Raw genomic sequence first — 16,189 nt, forward strand, 5'->3', positions numbered from 1 at the left:
CATTGCTAGACTAATCTTGTTAGAGATGATACCCTACCGGTTGGTTGAAAGCAAGCTTTCAAAGCCCTGATGGCCTACGCAGTACCACGCTATGACCTACCCAGTCGACACTTCTTTGTGAGAAAAGCCATCCCGGCCCTCCACCAGCATGTAAAAGACTGCATTGTCCATGCACTGAGGCAACCAGTCAGTAGAAAGGTGCACCCCACAACAGATGCATGGACCAGTAGGCATGGCCAGGGACGTTATGTGTCCATCATGGCACACTGGGATAAAGTGGCGGATGCAGGGTCAACAGGGGACCGCCATAGTGGGACAGTTCTGCCTAGCCCACGGTCTAGGAAACAGTGGGCTGTAGGCATTCGCCACCCCTCCTCCTCCTCCAGAAGCGAAAGCTCATTCACAGAGTGCAGTCGCACGACCACTCCATCCGCAGCTGCCAGTGTTGCACACGAGGTGTCCTATTATCGAACAGCTAGTGGTAAGCGTCAGCAGGCTGTGCTACAAATGAAGTGTTTGGGCGACAACAGTCACACCGCAGAAGTACTGGCCGAGTTCTTGCAGCAACAAACTCAGTCATGGCTGGGCAGTGTACATCTTGAGGCAGGCAAGGTAGTCAGTGATAACAGAAGGAATTTTATGGCTGCCATAGCCCTTTCAGAACTTGAACACATACCTTGCCTGGCTCACACCTTAAACCTGGTGGTGTAGTGCTTCCTCAAAAGTTATCCGGAGTTACCAGCCCTGCTCCTGAAGGTGCGAAGACTTTGCTCGCACAACCGCCGGTCGCCCGTACACTCCAGCCGTATGCTGAACCATCAGCGATCGCTGAATCTTCCCCAGCACCGCCTAATAATCGACGTTGCAACAAGGTGGGACTCCACACTGCACATGGTTCAGAGGCTGTGCGAACAGAGGTGTGCTGTAATTAATTTGTGGGAGGATACACATACACGGGCAGGCAGTTGGATGGCAGACATGGAGTTGTCTGGTGTGCAGTGGTCGAAGCTCCAAGACCACTGTCAAGTCCTTCAGTGTTTTGAGGAATGCACATGGCTGGTAAGTGCAGATAATGCCATCATAAGCATGAGCATCCCACTAATGCGTCTGCTGATGCAAAGTTTGAGGCACATTAAGGAGCTGGCGTCTGCAGCTGAGGAGGAGGGAAGCCTTGATGACAGTCAGCCATTGTCTGCTCAGGGAACTCTCCTGGACAAGATGGTGGATGAAGAGGAGGAGGAGAATGTTGATGGGGATGAATATTTATGGGAGGAGGATGCTTCTCAGGGGGCAATAGAAACTGGTGGCGTTGCAAGGTCAGGTACAGGGTTTTTGCGGGACACAAGTGATGTTGATTTGCAAGAAAGTGCTTCTCAACCCAGCATAAGCAGTGAATTGACACCTGGAACATTGGCCCACATGGCTGAGTATGCCGTGCGTATTCTAAAAAGGGACCCCCGCATTATCAAAATGATGACCGATGACAATTACTGGTTGGCCTGCTTTCTTGATCCACGATATAAAGGAAAATTAAAAAATATCACGCCACATGAGAAACTTGAGCAAATAATGGCTACCAAACAAGCAACTCTTGTATACCGTTTGGTTCAGGCATTCCCAGCACACAGCGGCGGTGATGGTTCTCACACAAGCCATATGGGGCAACATGGCAGAGGTGATAGAGGTGCACAAATCATCGATTCAAAGTGACGGGATACAGCATTTGTCCAGTATGGTTACAAACTACTTTTCCTCCCTTATCGATGTTCTCCCTCACAGGTAATTCCCCTTTGATTACTGGGCATCTAAAATAGACACCTGGCTTAAATTGGCAGAATATGCATTACAGGAACTCGCTTGCCCTGCTTCTAGTGTGCTATCAGAAAGAGTCTTCAGTGCTGCTGGTTCAATACTGACCGAAAAAAGGACATGTCTGGCTACCCAGAATGTTGATGATCTAACCTTCATTAAAATGAACCAATCATGGATTTCAAATTATTTTGCTTCACCTTCTCCTGCGGACACATCTTGCCTGAAAAATGTCTTGCTTTTGGCCTCCTCTTACTGACTTCTCTAATTCCGCCATTTGCAGCTGCTGAATGCCCACCATTTTTATACCTCCCTAAATGGGCTGACTCCCCCAACAGGGCCATGGCGTAAGCACTTGTGCGAGTGCCATTTGCCTGGACAGGTGGGTACGCCCACTCTTGGGCGACGGCACTGGCACAGGGTCTGTTATGATTAGGTGGCCTTGGAGTGGCATGAAAACCTTCACTGGAGTAGGTGGTAACTATACTGACCGCAAACCCTGATCTTATCACCGCAACTAGAAGTAGCCGTGGGGTGTGCCTAACAAAACCTAGACACCTCGACACAGCCGGAGAACTAAATATCCCTAAAGATGGAAATAGGAAAACTATCTTGCCTCAGAGTAGACCCCCAAAGGATAGGCAGCCACCCACAAATCATGACTGTGAGTTGGAGAGGAAAAGACACACGCAGGCAGAAAACAGGCTTAGCAAAGGAGGCACTTCTAGCTAAATAGAAAAGGACAGGACAGGATACTAAGCGGTCAGCATAAAAATACAACAAAAATATCCACAGCAGAAAATACAAAACTCCACCACCTAAGTAAGATGTGGAAAGTATATCTGCAACTCCAGAGAATCCAACCAGACTGAGAAAAACAACTGACACAGTCTAAGGGTACCGTCACACTATACGATTTACCTACGATCACGACAAGCGATATGACCTGGCCGTGATCGTAGGTAAATCGTAGTGTGGTCGCTGGGGAGCTGTCACACAGACAGCTCTCCAGCGACCAACGATGCCGAGGTCCCCTGGTAACCAGGGTAAACATCGGGTTACTAAGCGCAGGACCGCGCTTAGTAACCCGATGTTTACCCTGGTTACCAGCGTAAAAAAAAACAAACAGCATATACTTACATTCCGGTGTCCGTCAGGTCCCTTGCCGTCTGCTTCCCGCACTCACTGACTGCCGGCCGTAAAGTGAAAGTGAAAGCACAGCACAGCGGTGACGTCACCGCTGTGCTCTGCTTTCACTTTATGGCCGGCAGTCAGTGAGTGCGGGAAGCAGACGGCAAGGGACCTGACGGACACCAGAATGTAAGTATGTGCTGTTTTTTTTTTTTTAGTTTTACGCTTGTAACCAGGGTAAACATCGGGTTACTAAGCGCGGCCCTGCGCTTAGTAACCCGATGTTTACCCTGGTTACAAGCGAACGCATCGCTAGATCGGTGTCACACACACCGATCTAGCGATGACAGCGGGAGATCCAGCGACGAAAGAAAGTTCTAAACGATCTGCTACGACGTACGATTCTCAGCAGGATCCCTGATTGCTGCTGCGTGTCAGACACAGCGATATCGTAACGATATCGCTGGAACGTCACAAATTGTACCGTCGTAGCGATCGAAATGGCAGTGTGTGACGGTACCCTTAGCTGGACAAATAGAAACAAAAGATCAGCACTGAAAATAAGCACACAGTAAGTGTGCTTCAGAAAAAGAAACAGACACTTATCTTTGCTGAACTGGCAGATAAGCAGGAGAGGCCAGGCAGAGATCCAACACTTCCAAAGAAACATTGACAACTGGCCAGGACTAAAGAGTCCTGCAAAGCTAAATAGCCCAGTCAGAATTGCAATTAGCGGATACACCTGTCCAAGACTGCAGCACAGAGACAACTGCATTACCATCTACAACCATCGGAGGGAGCCCAAAAGCAGAATTCACAACAGTATTCCCCCTTGAGGAGGGGTCACCGAACCCTCACCAGAGCCCCCAGGCCGATCAGGATGAGCCAGATGAAAGGCACAAACCAAATCAGCGGCATGGACATCAGAGGCAAAAACCCAAGAATTATCCTCCTGGCCATAACCTTTCCATTTGACAAGATACTGAAGCTTCCGCCTCGAAAAACGGGAATCCAAAATCTTCTCAACAACATATTCCAAGTCCCCATCAACCAACACAGGGGCTGGAGGATAAACAGAGGGAACAACGGGCTCCACATATATTCTGCAATAAAGATCTATGGAAGACATTATGGATAGCAAAAGAGGCCGGAAGCACCAGACGAAAAGACACCGGATTAATAATCTCAGAAATCCTATAAGGACCGATAAACCGAGGCTTAAACTTAGGAGAAGAAACCTTCATAGGAACATGATGGGAAGACAACCAAACCAGATCCCCAACCCGAAGCCGGGAACCAACACACCGACGACGGTTAGCAAAACGTTGAGCCTCCTCCTGAGACAACACCAAATTGTCCATCACATGAGCCCAAATCTGCTGCAACCTGTCAACCACAGAATCCACACCAGGACAGTCAGAAGGCTCAACCTGCCCAGAAGAAAAACGAGGATGAAAACCAAAATTACAAAAGAAAGGCGAAACCAAAGTAGCCGAACTAGCCCGATTATTAAAGGTACTGTCACACTAGACGATATCGCTAGCGATCCGTGACGTTGCAGCGTCCTCGCTAGCGATATCGTCCAGTGTGACAGGCAGCAGCGATCAGGCCCCTGCTGGGAGATCGCTGGTCGGGGAAGAAAGTCCAGAACTTTATTTCGTCGCTGGACTCCCCGTAGACATCGCTGAATCGGCGTGTGTGACACCGATTCAGCGATGTCTTTGCTGGTAACCAGGGTAAACATCGGGTAACTAAGCGCAGGGCCGCGCTTAGTAACCCGATGTTTACCCTGGTTACCATCCTAAAAGTAAAAAAACAAACAGTACATACTTACCTACAGCCGTCTGTCCTCCAGCGCTGTGCTCTGCTCTCCTCCTGCTCTGGCTGTGAGCGTCGGTCAGCCGGAAAGCAGAGCGGTGACGTCACCGCTCTGCTTTCTGGCTGCCCGGAGCTCACAGCCAGACCAGAGAAGCAGAGCGCCGAGGACAGACAGCGGTAGGTAAGTATGTAGCGTTTGTTTTTTTACTTTTTAGTATGGTAACCAGGGTAAACATCGGGTTACTAAGCGCGGCCCTGCGCTTAGTTACCCGATGTTTACCCTGGTTACCGGGGACCTCGGCATCGTTGGTCGCTGGAGAGCTGTCTGTGTGACAGCTCTCCAGCGACCAAACAGCGACGCTGCAGCGATCCGGATCGTTGTCGGTATCGCTGCAGCGTCGCTATGTGTGACGGTACCTTAAGGGCAAACTCGGCCAATGGCAAAAAAGCCACCCAATCATCCTGATCAGCAGACACAAAGCATCGCAAATAAGTCTCCAAAGTCTGATTAGTTCGCTCGGTCTGGCCGTTTGTCTGAGGATGAAATGCAGAAGAAAAAGACAAATCAATGCCCAGCTTGGCACAAAAGGCCCGCCAAAACCTAGAAACAAACTGGGAACCTCTGTTGGACACAATATTCTCCGGAATACCATGCAAACGGACCACATGCTGAAAAAACAATGGAACCAAATCAGTAGAAGAAGGCAATTTAGGCAAAGGGACCAAATGAACCATCTTAGAGAATCGGTCACAAACAACCCAGATAACTGACATCCTCTGGGAAACAGGAAGATCGGAAATAAAATCCATAGAAATATGCGTCCAGGGCCTCTCAGGGACCGGCAAAGGCAAAAGCAATCCACTAGCACGGGAGCAACAAGGCAACAAGGCTTGTCCCGCGCACAAGTCCCACAGGACTGCACAAAAGAACGCACATCACGTGACAAAGAAGGCCACCAAAAGGACCTACCAACCAAGTCTCTGGTACCAAAAATGCCAGGATGACCAGCCAACACGGAACAGTGAACCTCAGAAATCACTCTACTAGTCCATCTGTCAGGAACAAACAGTTTCCCCACAGGACAACGGTCAGGTTTGTCAGCCTGAAATTCCTGAAGAACCCGTCGTAAATCAGGAGAAATGGCAGAAAGGACCACCCCTTCTTTCAGAATACCGACCAGTTCCAAGACCTCAGGAGAATCAGGCAAAAAACTCCTAGAGAGGGCATCAGCCTTAATATTCTTAGAACCCGGAAGGTACGAGACCACGAAATCAAAACGAGAAAAAAACAAGGACCATCGAGCCTGTCTAGGATTCAACCGTTTGGCAGACTCGAGGTAAATCAGATTCTTATGATCGGTCAAGACCACAATACGATGCTTAGCACTCTCAAGCCAATGTCGCCACTCCTCAAACGCCCACTTCATAGCCAACAACTCCTGATTGCCGACATCATAATTGCGTTCAGCAGGCGAAAACTTACGGGAAAAGAAGGCACAAGGTTTCATTAAGGAACCAACAGGATCCCTCTGAGACAAAACAGCCCCTGCCCCAATCTCAGAAGCGTCAACCTCAACCTGAAACGGAAGAGAAACATCCGGTTGACGCAATACTGGAGCAGAAGTAAAACGATGTTTAAGTTCCTGAAAGGCAGAGACAGCCGCAGGGGAACAATTCGCCACATCAGCACCCTTCTTCGTCAAATCAGTCAAGGGTTTAACCACGCTGGAAAAATTAGCAATGAAACGGCGATAAAAATTAGCAAAACCCAAAAATTTCTGAAGGTTCTTCACGGATGTGGGCTGAATCCAATCATGAATGGCCTGAACCTTAACCGGATCCATCTCTATAGACGAGGGAGAAAAAATAAAGCCCAAAGAGACCTTCTGCACCACAAAAAGACACTTAGACCCTTTCACAAACAAGGCATTGTCACGAAGGATCTGAAATACCATCCTGACCTGCTGCACATGAGACTCCCAATCATCGGAAAAAATCAAAATATCGTCCAAATATACAATCAAGAATTTATCAAGATAATTACGGAAGATATCATGCATGAAGGACTGAAAAACAGATGGAGCATTAGAGAGTCCGAATGGCATCACAAGGTATTCAAAATGGCCTTCGGGTGTGTTAAATGCAGTTTTCCATTCATCACCCTGCTTAATACGAACAAGATTATTAGCCCCCCGAAGGTCAATCTTAGTAAACCAACTAGATCCCTTAATCCTAGCAAACAAATCGGAAAGCAAAGGTAACGGGTATTGAAACTTGACCGTAATCTTATTCAAGAGGCGATAATCAATACAGGGTCTTAAGGAACCATCTTTTTTAGCAACAAAAAAGAACCCCGCTCCCAACGGTGAAGAAGATGGCCGAATATGCCCTTTCTCCTTAATATAGCTCCGCATGGCGGCATCTTCAGGTACAGACAGGTTGAAAAGTTGGCCCTTAGGAAACTTACAGCCTGGAATCAAGTCAATAGCACAATCGCAGTCCCTGTGCGGTGGAAGGAAACTGGACTTGGGCTCATCGAATACATCCTGAAAATCAGACATTAACTCCGGAATTTCAGAAGAGGAAGAAGGGGCGATAGACATCAGAGGAACCTCATTATGAACCCCCTGACAACCCCAACTAGTCACAGACATGGACTTCCAATCCAAAACAGGATTATGTACCTGTAACCACGGAAAACCCAGCACGATAGCATCATGCAAATTATGCAACACCAGAAATCGACAATCTTCCTGATGGGCTGGCGTCATGCGCATGGTCACCTGTGTCCAAAACTGGGGCTTATTTTTAGCCAAGGGTGTAGCATCAATGCCCCTTAAAGGAATAGGGTTCTGCAAAGGCTGCAAGGGAAAACCACAACGCCTAGCAAAGTCAAAGTCCATTAAGTTCAAGGCGGCGCCTGAATCCACAAACGTCATGACAGAAAATGATGACAATAAACAGATCAAGGACACAGATAACAGAAATTTAGGTTGTACAGTACTGATGGTAAATGAACTGGCGATCCTCTTTGTCCGCTTAGGGCAGACAGAAATGACATGGGAAGCGTCGCCACAATAATAACACAACCTATTGAGATGTCTGAAACCTTGTCGTTCTGTTTTAGACAGAATCCTATCACACTGCATAGGCTCGGGAATTTGCTCTGAGGATAACGCCATAGCACACACAGTTCTGCGCTCCCGCAAGCGCCGGTCAATCTGAATGGCCAGAGACATAGAATCACTCAGATTGGAGGGTGTGGGAAACCCCACCATAACATCTTTAATGGATTCAGAAAGACCCTTTCTGAAAATTGCCGCCAAAGCATCATTATTCCATTTAGTCAACACAGACCATTTTCTGAATTTCTGACAATACAATTCAGCCGCCTCTTGCCCCTGAGACAAGGCCAACAAGGTTTTCTCAGCTTGATCCACCGAATTAGGTTCATCATACAGTAATCCTAACGCCTGAAAGAAGGAGTCTACATTAAGCAAAGCAGGATCCCCAGATTCCAGGGAAAATGCCCAATTGTGTGGATCACCACGCAGCAGGGAGATGATGATTTTAACCCGTTGAATGGAATCACCAGAGGATCGAGGTTTCAATGCAAAAAACAGTTTAAAGTTGTTTTTAAAAATCAAAAATTTGGACCTGTCACCAAAAAACAAATCAGGAGTAGGAATCTTTGGTTCTAAAGCCGGAGTCTGAACAATGTAATCAGAAATACCATGTACCCTAGCAGCAAGCTGGTCTACACGAGAAACTAATTCCTGAACATTCATGCTAGCACAAGGCTCTTCAGCCACCCAGAGATTAAGAGGGAGGAGAAGACAAAGTAGACTGAAGAAAAAAAAATGGCTCAAGACCTTTCCTCCCTTCTTCTGAGATGCATTTAACTCATTGATGGCCAGTTGTACTGTTATGATTAGGTGGCCTTGGAGCAGCATGAAAACCTTCACTGGAGTAGGTGGTAACTATACTGACCGCAAACCCTGATCTTATCACCGCAACTAGTCTCTCTGACGGTGGTGGTGCACAACCAATGTCAGACACACCGTCGTAATATGAGGGGCCCTGTGCCAGTACCGCCGCCCACGAGAGAATGTCCCCCCCAGCTCAAACAGTGCTCTACCACTTGCAATACTTACCTCTCCCTGCTCCACCACTGTGTAGTCTGTGCTTCAATGGCACTGCCAATACAAATTTGTTGAAATGATAGATGATAGTTAAAATATACAGGGGCCCTGGCCTCCATTTAGACCAGTTAATACTTTGCGCCTACTACCACTGTCTGCTACTCAGCAGAGGAGCCCACCCCAGTACCTAGCTATGCCACCTGTTTAGTCATGTTAACAATTTTGAACTGCATTTAGCCTACTTTTTTATTGTGGGCCTACTAACCGTGTCTGCACCACTCATTGCAGTTGTCCTCCACTGAACAAAGCTATGCCGCATGTTTAGTCCTGTTACCAATTTTGAACTGCATTTAGCCTACTTTTTTATTGTGGGCCTACTAACCGTGTCTGCACCACTCATTGCAGTTGTCCTCCACTGAACAATGCTATGCCGCCTGTTTAGTCCTGTTACCAATTTTGAACTGCATTTAGCCTACTTTTTTATTGTGGGCCTACATACTGTGTCTGCGCCACTCATTACAGTTGTCCTCCACTGAACAAAGCTATGCTGCCTGTTTAGTCCTGTTACCAATTTTGAACTGCATTTAGCCTACTTTTTTATTTTGGGCCTACTAACTGTGTCTGCGCCACTCATTACATTTGTCCTCCACTGAACAAAGCTATGCCGCCTGTTTAGTCCTGTTACCAATCTTGAACTGCATTTAGCCTACGTTTTTATTTTGGGCCTACTGTGTCTGCGCCACTCATTACAGTTGTCCTCCACTGAACAAAGCAATGCCGCCTGTTTAGTCCTGCTACCAATTTTGAACTGCATTTAGCCTATTTTTTTATTGTGGGCCTACATACTGTGTCTGCGCCACTCATTACAGTTGTCCTCCACTGAACAAAGCAATGCCGCCTGTTTAGTCCTGTTACCAATTTTGAACTGCATTTAGCCTACTTTTTTATTGTGGGGCTACATACTGTGTCTGCGCCACTCATTACAGTTGTCCTCTACTGAACAAAGCTATGCCGCCTGTTTAGTCCTGTTACCAATTAACATGCATGGCTGGAACTCCTAATCCCGTGTTCACCAAGAGGTATAGCCAGCAAAGAAGTTCAGTGAATATATAAAGCCCAACCCAGAATATTATCGGGCAGACTAAAATAGGAAAATGGAAAACACCTGAGAGGGGCAAACAAAGAAAAAAGAACCAAATCAATTGGAGCCATCAGCATTTGGACAGGGAAGAAGAGGCAATAGCTCAGCAGACAGAGGAACTGACCACGGAGAAACAGGTCAGCATATCAAATCCCCAAACCGATCCATGACAGCTGTGTGTATGTGCTCTGTGTTTGTTCTGGGTGTGTATATAGTATACACATTTATAAATACCAGCAGCACAGACAAGAGTTCATAGGTGTAACTATGTTGGTAATCGTCCAACGAATGAGCAAAATGCTGCTCATTCATCAGGTGTTTGGATTGTTTTTGCCAGAACAAAAATCATTCTCAGCAGCAGATTGACCGGTGTTGTCAGAAGATGTACTGCAGATAACATGAAACTGTATGGGGACAGATTGATCCACTAGTGATTATTCTGTGCCCATCATTCTTCATCAGCCTGTGTAAAGAGGCCAGTAAACAATTGCCAATTGACTTGAATATTGTAGATCGCTCTCGTTTAATGTCCTGAACTCAGCTCATGTAAATGCAACCTAAATGTGTTTTATATAATGCCTCTTTACTCCACTCTCACAGATTGAGTATCATGCTGAAGCTGAGCAGGAGAGAATGTAGCACAGCCTCCTCTTTCCATCTGACAGCAGCCACATACACTGAGACACAGAGAGATCATACTGGAGGAGCATGTAATCTTTCCTTACCTATAATTTACTGAATTATTCTGTAAAATAGTTTTTGGTGGGGACAGACGTTTACAGAAAGCCTGCAGTAGGAAAGCAGACTAAAGGCTGCTGCAGGATGAAAGAGATTACACTGTACTCAAATTATACATATATATATATATATATACAGCAGTGCTATACCTGATGTAAGACAGTAAGCATGTGCAATCCCACTTTATGTAATAAAAATCATTTCTGAAGCACCCTGAAAAATCCTAAAACTGACATCATGGCTTGATGAACAGCAGTTATCTGAATTTTTATGACTTTAATTCTACTTATATGAAGATAATACATGAAACAAGGATTCACTGTTTTGCTTGGTGCGGGTTTCTACTGTATAATCTACAAACATTACTATGCAAGAATTGTTTCGACTTAGACCGCTCATGTGGATAAGATGTATCTGAGGACCTTTATTATTCTGTAGATGAAGAACCACATAACAGTAATATGCTGGCATTCCTAACATTAAATATGGGTTCATTAGTTGTAATGTACTGCCTGCTAGATTGCCAATCTTCTGTATTGTAGATGCAATAAAAATCTATGAAGCAAAAGAGCAAGTAAAATAAAATGACTAAGGAAATGATCAGAGATTTTGGGATGCTAATTCAAATTTACAAGTGGTGCTTAAAGGGTGTTTTTTAACAACTTACATAACTTATCGATTAGACCCCCACTGATCGTGATTCTTGAAAAATGATGGAGCTTTTTTTTTTTGCTGCACACAATTGCCCCAAGTTACACAGCTGTGCAGGGAACTGCAGTATGACCCTCTCAAATGGGTGGGAACACAGTGCAACACCAGCACTGCATTGCATTTGATGTTAGGAGCTGTCAGGGTGCCAGAGGTCAGATCCCTTTGATCATAAAATTATTGAATATGCTAGTGATAAGCAACATCTTCATGGGATGAGACTTCCTCACCTCACCTCACATTCTGAATCTTTTATTTTTGTATTTCTACTCACTTGCATTCCCCTTCTGTGTACCTGCAGATCGACAAAGAACTTCGTTCTGTGAGAACGGCATTTGGAGGTGCACTGTACAGGAAAGCAAGTAAGTAAAAACATGAAAAAGATTGAGAATCAGTGTCCTTGAATCAATTTTATGACAGTTTTGGGTTGAAGTGGGGGTAGGGTTGAGGTATCTAGAAGTAAACCTTCCCCTGTAGTATTATCTGGAATGTTTTTAGAACGCCTCGAGTCCTATTACTATGCACAACTGAGGTAAGCCTGATGACAGTACGACCGAGCTAAGCCTGATGACAGTACAACCGAGCTAAGCCCGATGACAGTACACCTGAGCTAAGCCTGATGACAGCATGACCGAGCTAAGTCTGATGACAGTACAACTGAGCTAATCCTGATGACATTACGACCGAGCTAAGTCTGATGACAGTTCCGCTAGGCAGGAGCTACAAATGTGAAAATCCCTGCACCTATGCAGCATGTCTTATTAACTGCAATGGTTTATTGACTATTAGCCCCAAAATAACCACCATTACCCTGCTTTTTACAGCAGTCATTAAAGTGATTGTGTTTTTCATGCAGCCATACGTCAGGTATCTGTCAAAGACAGCAAGGCAAACACAAGACAAGAAAACATTGGTAACATGATGATTGACCTACACTCAGAATTGATAAGAGTGGCATTGATTTACACAGAGCACTCAAATAAGATTGGCACTGATCAAATGACTGATGGGTGGAAGGTCACATGACTGAGTCTTGATGGGACACATAATAAAAAGTAAAGAAAAAGTAAAACACAACAAACTATTTTAAACAATAATTAAAAAAGAAACAATAGATACCCACCAATCATAAAGAAAGCCCTGCTCTTGGTGGCTTTAACTATAGCATGTTTTGTAGTAATATAACTGTAAACAGATATAAGGAGGGAGAAAAATGAAAAACAAAAAAGCAAAAATGGAATAGCAGTTTGACTTGAAAATGCCAAAACAAACAGAAAAATTGTATGTGTCCATAAAGTCCAGGATACTTTTAGGTAGGAGCTACATCATGAGACACTCTGCATAGTCTGATCATTAGAGCTAAATTGTAAAAGGCCAATAATAACACATACAGATGTAAATAATTGAATAAAAATCTTTGTGATAAATTAAACAATTGTATGTTCAATATCTGTGTGTGTCTATGGACAGTAGTGGAAACAACTTGGATTAAACTAGACGAACAAAAGAAAATATTCTGAGATAAGGTCCAAAAATATTTGGATAACAGGACAATTGATTGAATAACAGTTGCCTTTATTGCAAAATATAAAAGATGTGGTGGCACAGAAGGCTCTCACAAAAAATACACATGTCACATAATATGAGGAATAAATAAAAAGAACTGCATGTATCAACCATAAGGTACATAAACATTAGTATGACAAAATTAAAGTGCACTGGTGCTAGCAGCAAAGTTAATCAATGAAAAAATTAATATGCAAACCTATATTTTAATTACATCCAAGATTCCATGGTGTCTCATAAATTTAAATGATATGGGTTATCTTATTCAGGTAAATATAATGTTATTCAGAATGAATCCTGCATCTATGAAACAAATCCATAATGCCCAAACAGACTCAGAATATATAGACTCAAAAAAATATATTTTAGGGACATGAGTGAACAGTTAAGACACTGCAGGTCGAAAATGGTTTGAGACTTTTAATCAAAATATGTGGACATTTGCTTCAGTTGCTTTGGAAAGCGTAGGTGTTAGGTAATACACCCCAAGGGAGTAGCAGAAGAGTTATTATTTTTGCTAAATCTAACAGCTTGCAACATTTTGTGATCACTCACTACTCACTAGTGTGAAAAACAGACTAGTCTTGCAAAAAAAGGTATAAGCAAAGATAAAACATCATTCCTAGAGATATTTATAGTATTTTAAAATATTATTGCCAAAATCAGTTTTTATTGCCAGAGCTACGAAAGATAAAATGTGGTTTAGACTGGTTTTATTATATCTAAAAAATGTGCCCAAATGTTTTTAATGCAGTATAATTTATCACCTATTAATGTACTCTAGCTTCAATGCCTATATAATGCGTAATGTGTAAAATTCATAAGTATACATACATAAACAGTAGCTACTGCCATCCCACACTCCAGCGCGCGTTTCACACGTCACTCCCTGACGAAGCTATGTGTGAAACGCGCGTTGGAGTGTGGGGTAGCAGTAGCACCACGTGGGAAATGAATTCTGGTTAGTATATGGATGTTTTCATCATGTTTCTGTCATTCTCCTATTAGGAATTATTATATGTGATTTATTTATGTGCACTTTATAATATACTTTGGGGCTACCTGTACCCTATTACTTATGCATGTTATATGATACTACTTGGATCTGGATACATACTTATAAGCACTTTATTAATTTATTATTATTTATGAGATTGAGAATATGAAATACGTGTCTCCCTATTTATGGTAGTTGGATTTGTATAGCACTGTATGCTATTTTGGTAATTTATTCAGATTACAGGTGGTGCTCTGCTCCCCTTGTTTTTTAGACTTATATGCATATGTTTTTTAATCATGTTTTTGTGCTAAATTGGATTGGTGTTTTCAATATAATAATTTATATTTTGAATATAATTGCTTATGTGATTATTTTTTGTTTTATATATGTATATATATATATATATATATATACACCGTATATATATATATATATACATATATTTCTTTCAAGTGGTTCTTTTTTGGTATATTATTAAAGAAATGCGCCTCTTGTCTTCCTCCTGCCACACCTGAGTGAGTACCATCTCTACAATACACATTACTGTCATGTCTTCTTCTCCATTATCCTGTAGAATGTAAGACCGCAAGGGCAGGACCCGCTCCTCTCTGTACTTGTCTGTCACTTGATTTGCTCATTGCAATTTCTATTTGTTTTTTGTATGTAACCCCTCCTTATGTACAGCACAATGGAATCAATGGTGCTCTAAAAATAAATAATAATAATTACATTTGCACACACATTAAACACATGTATACTTTATTCAAGTATTTCCACATTGCACACACATACTATATACACATTTAAGAGATTGGGATTTTCAAAAACTGCCCAGCAGCAATCAGCACAAATCAACTTCCTGGCCGGGCCACCTTCCCCATCTGGACCTTTTAGACTATCTGCGCAGGCAGTACTTCAGCCATTACCTCTTCCTACATTTTATTACTCCCTGGCTCTTACTATTCCCTTGTTGTCTCTGGAGGCAGGTGTTTTGCATGTTAGGCAGCCGATTGATCAGTTTGAGGCAATAGCTAAGCATAGTGTATATGAAAACAGAGAATAAGTACATTGCAGTCTTGTAATAGAGGGGCCTGCAGACAACTGTAAATAACAGTCATAGTGACAATGTCTATGAGACAGGAATTAATTATGGCAACTGTAGTTCTTAAAATGGTAATCTCACAATCTGTAAACCTTGGCAGCCTGAAAACAACTCTGCTGCACAGAACTGAGTAAAAGTACCTTCACACATAACGATTTCGTTAACGATATCGTTGCAACGTCACGCTTTTTGTGACGTAGCAACGATCCCGCTAACGATCTCGTTATGTGTGACAGTGACCAACGATCAGGCCCCTGCTGGGAGATCGTTGGTCGCTAGGGAATGATCAGGACCTTTTTTTGGTTGCTGATCACCCGCTGTCATCGCTTGATCGGTGTGTGTGACGCCGATCCAGCGATGTGTTCACTTGTAACCAGGGTAAATATCGAGTTACTAAGCGCAGGGCCGCGCTTAGTAACCCGATATTTACCCTGGTTACCATTGTAGAAGTTAAAAAAAAACAGTACATACAGTTAGGTCCATATATATTTGGACAGAGACAACATTTTTCTAATTTTGGTTATAGACATTACCACAATGAATTTTAAACAATACAATTCAGATGCAGTTGAAGTTCAGACTTTCAGCTTTCATTTGAGGGTATCCACATTAAAATTGGATGAAGGGTTTAGGAGTTTCAGCTCCTTAACATGTGCCACCCTGTTTTTAAAGGGACCAAATGTAATTGGACAGATTCAATAATTTTAAATAAAATGTTAATTTTTAGTACTTGGTTGAAAACCCTTTGTTGGCAATGACTGCCTGAATTCTTGAACTCATGGACATCACCAGACGCTGTGTTTTCTCCTTTTTGATGCTCTGCCAGGCCTTCATTGTGGTGGTTTTCAGTTGCTGTTTGTTTGTGGGCCTTTCTGTCTGAAGTTTAGTCTTTAACAAGTGAAATGCTGCTCAATTGGGTTGAGATCAGGTGACTGACTTGGCCATTCAAGAATATTCCACTTCTTTGCTTTAATAAACTCCTGGGTCATTGTCCATCTGTAGTATGAAACGACGACCAATCAGTTTGGCTGCAG

The 16,189-nt window shown here is 43.5% G+C and overlaps 1 protein-coding gene across 2 annotated transcripts in view; it reads right to left on the bottom strand.

Moving 5' to 3' along the window:
* The window catches only part of GALNT9 (polypeptide N-acetylgalactosaminyltransferase 9), a 773,980-nt gene that overhangs the window by 74,268 nt on the left and 683,523 nt on the right, over positions 1-16,189 (bottom strand). Inside the window, exon 9 of one of the 2 annotated variants that reach the window (XM_069756074.1) lies at positions 14,562-14,758. The exons of the other annotated variant lie outside the window; for it this stretch is intronic. Coding sequence (XP_069612175.1) covers positions 14,675-14,758 — 84 coding nt within the window. The 3' untranslated portion in view covers positions 14,562-14,674. Of the gene's footprint in view, positions 1-14,561; positions 14,759-16,189 lie in introns of those variants that run through there. 2 annotated transcript variants of the gene reach the window in all.

The sequence above is a fragment of the Ranitomeya imitator genome, chromosome 1 (genome assembly GCF_032444005.1).
Source record: "Ranitomeya imitator isolate aRanImi1 chromosome 1, aRanImi1.pri, whole genome shotgun sequence".
In the NCBI taxonomy this organism is placed as follows: Eukaryota; Metazoa; Chordata; class Amphibia; order Anura; family Dendrobatidae; genus Ranitomeya; species Ranitomeya imitator.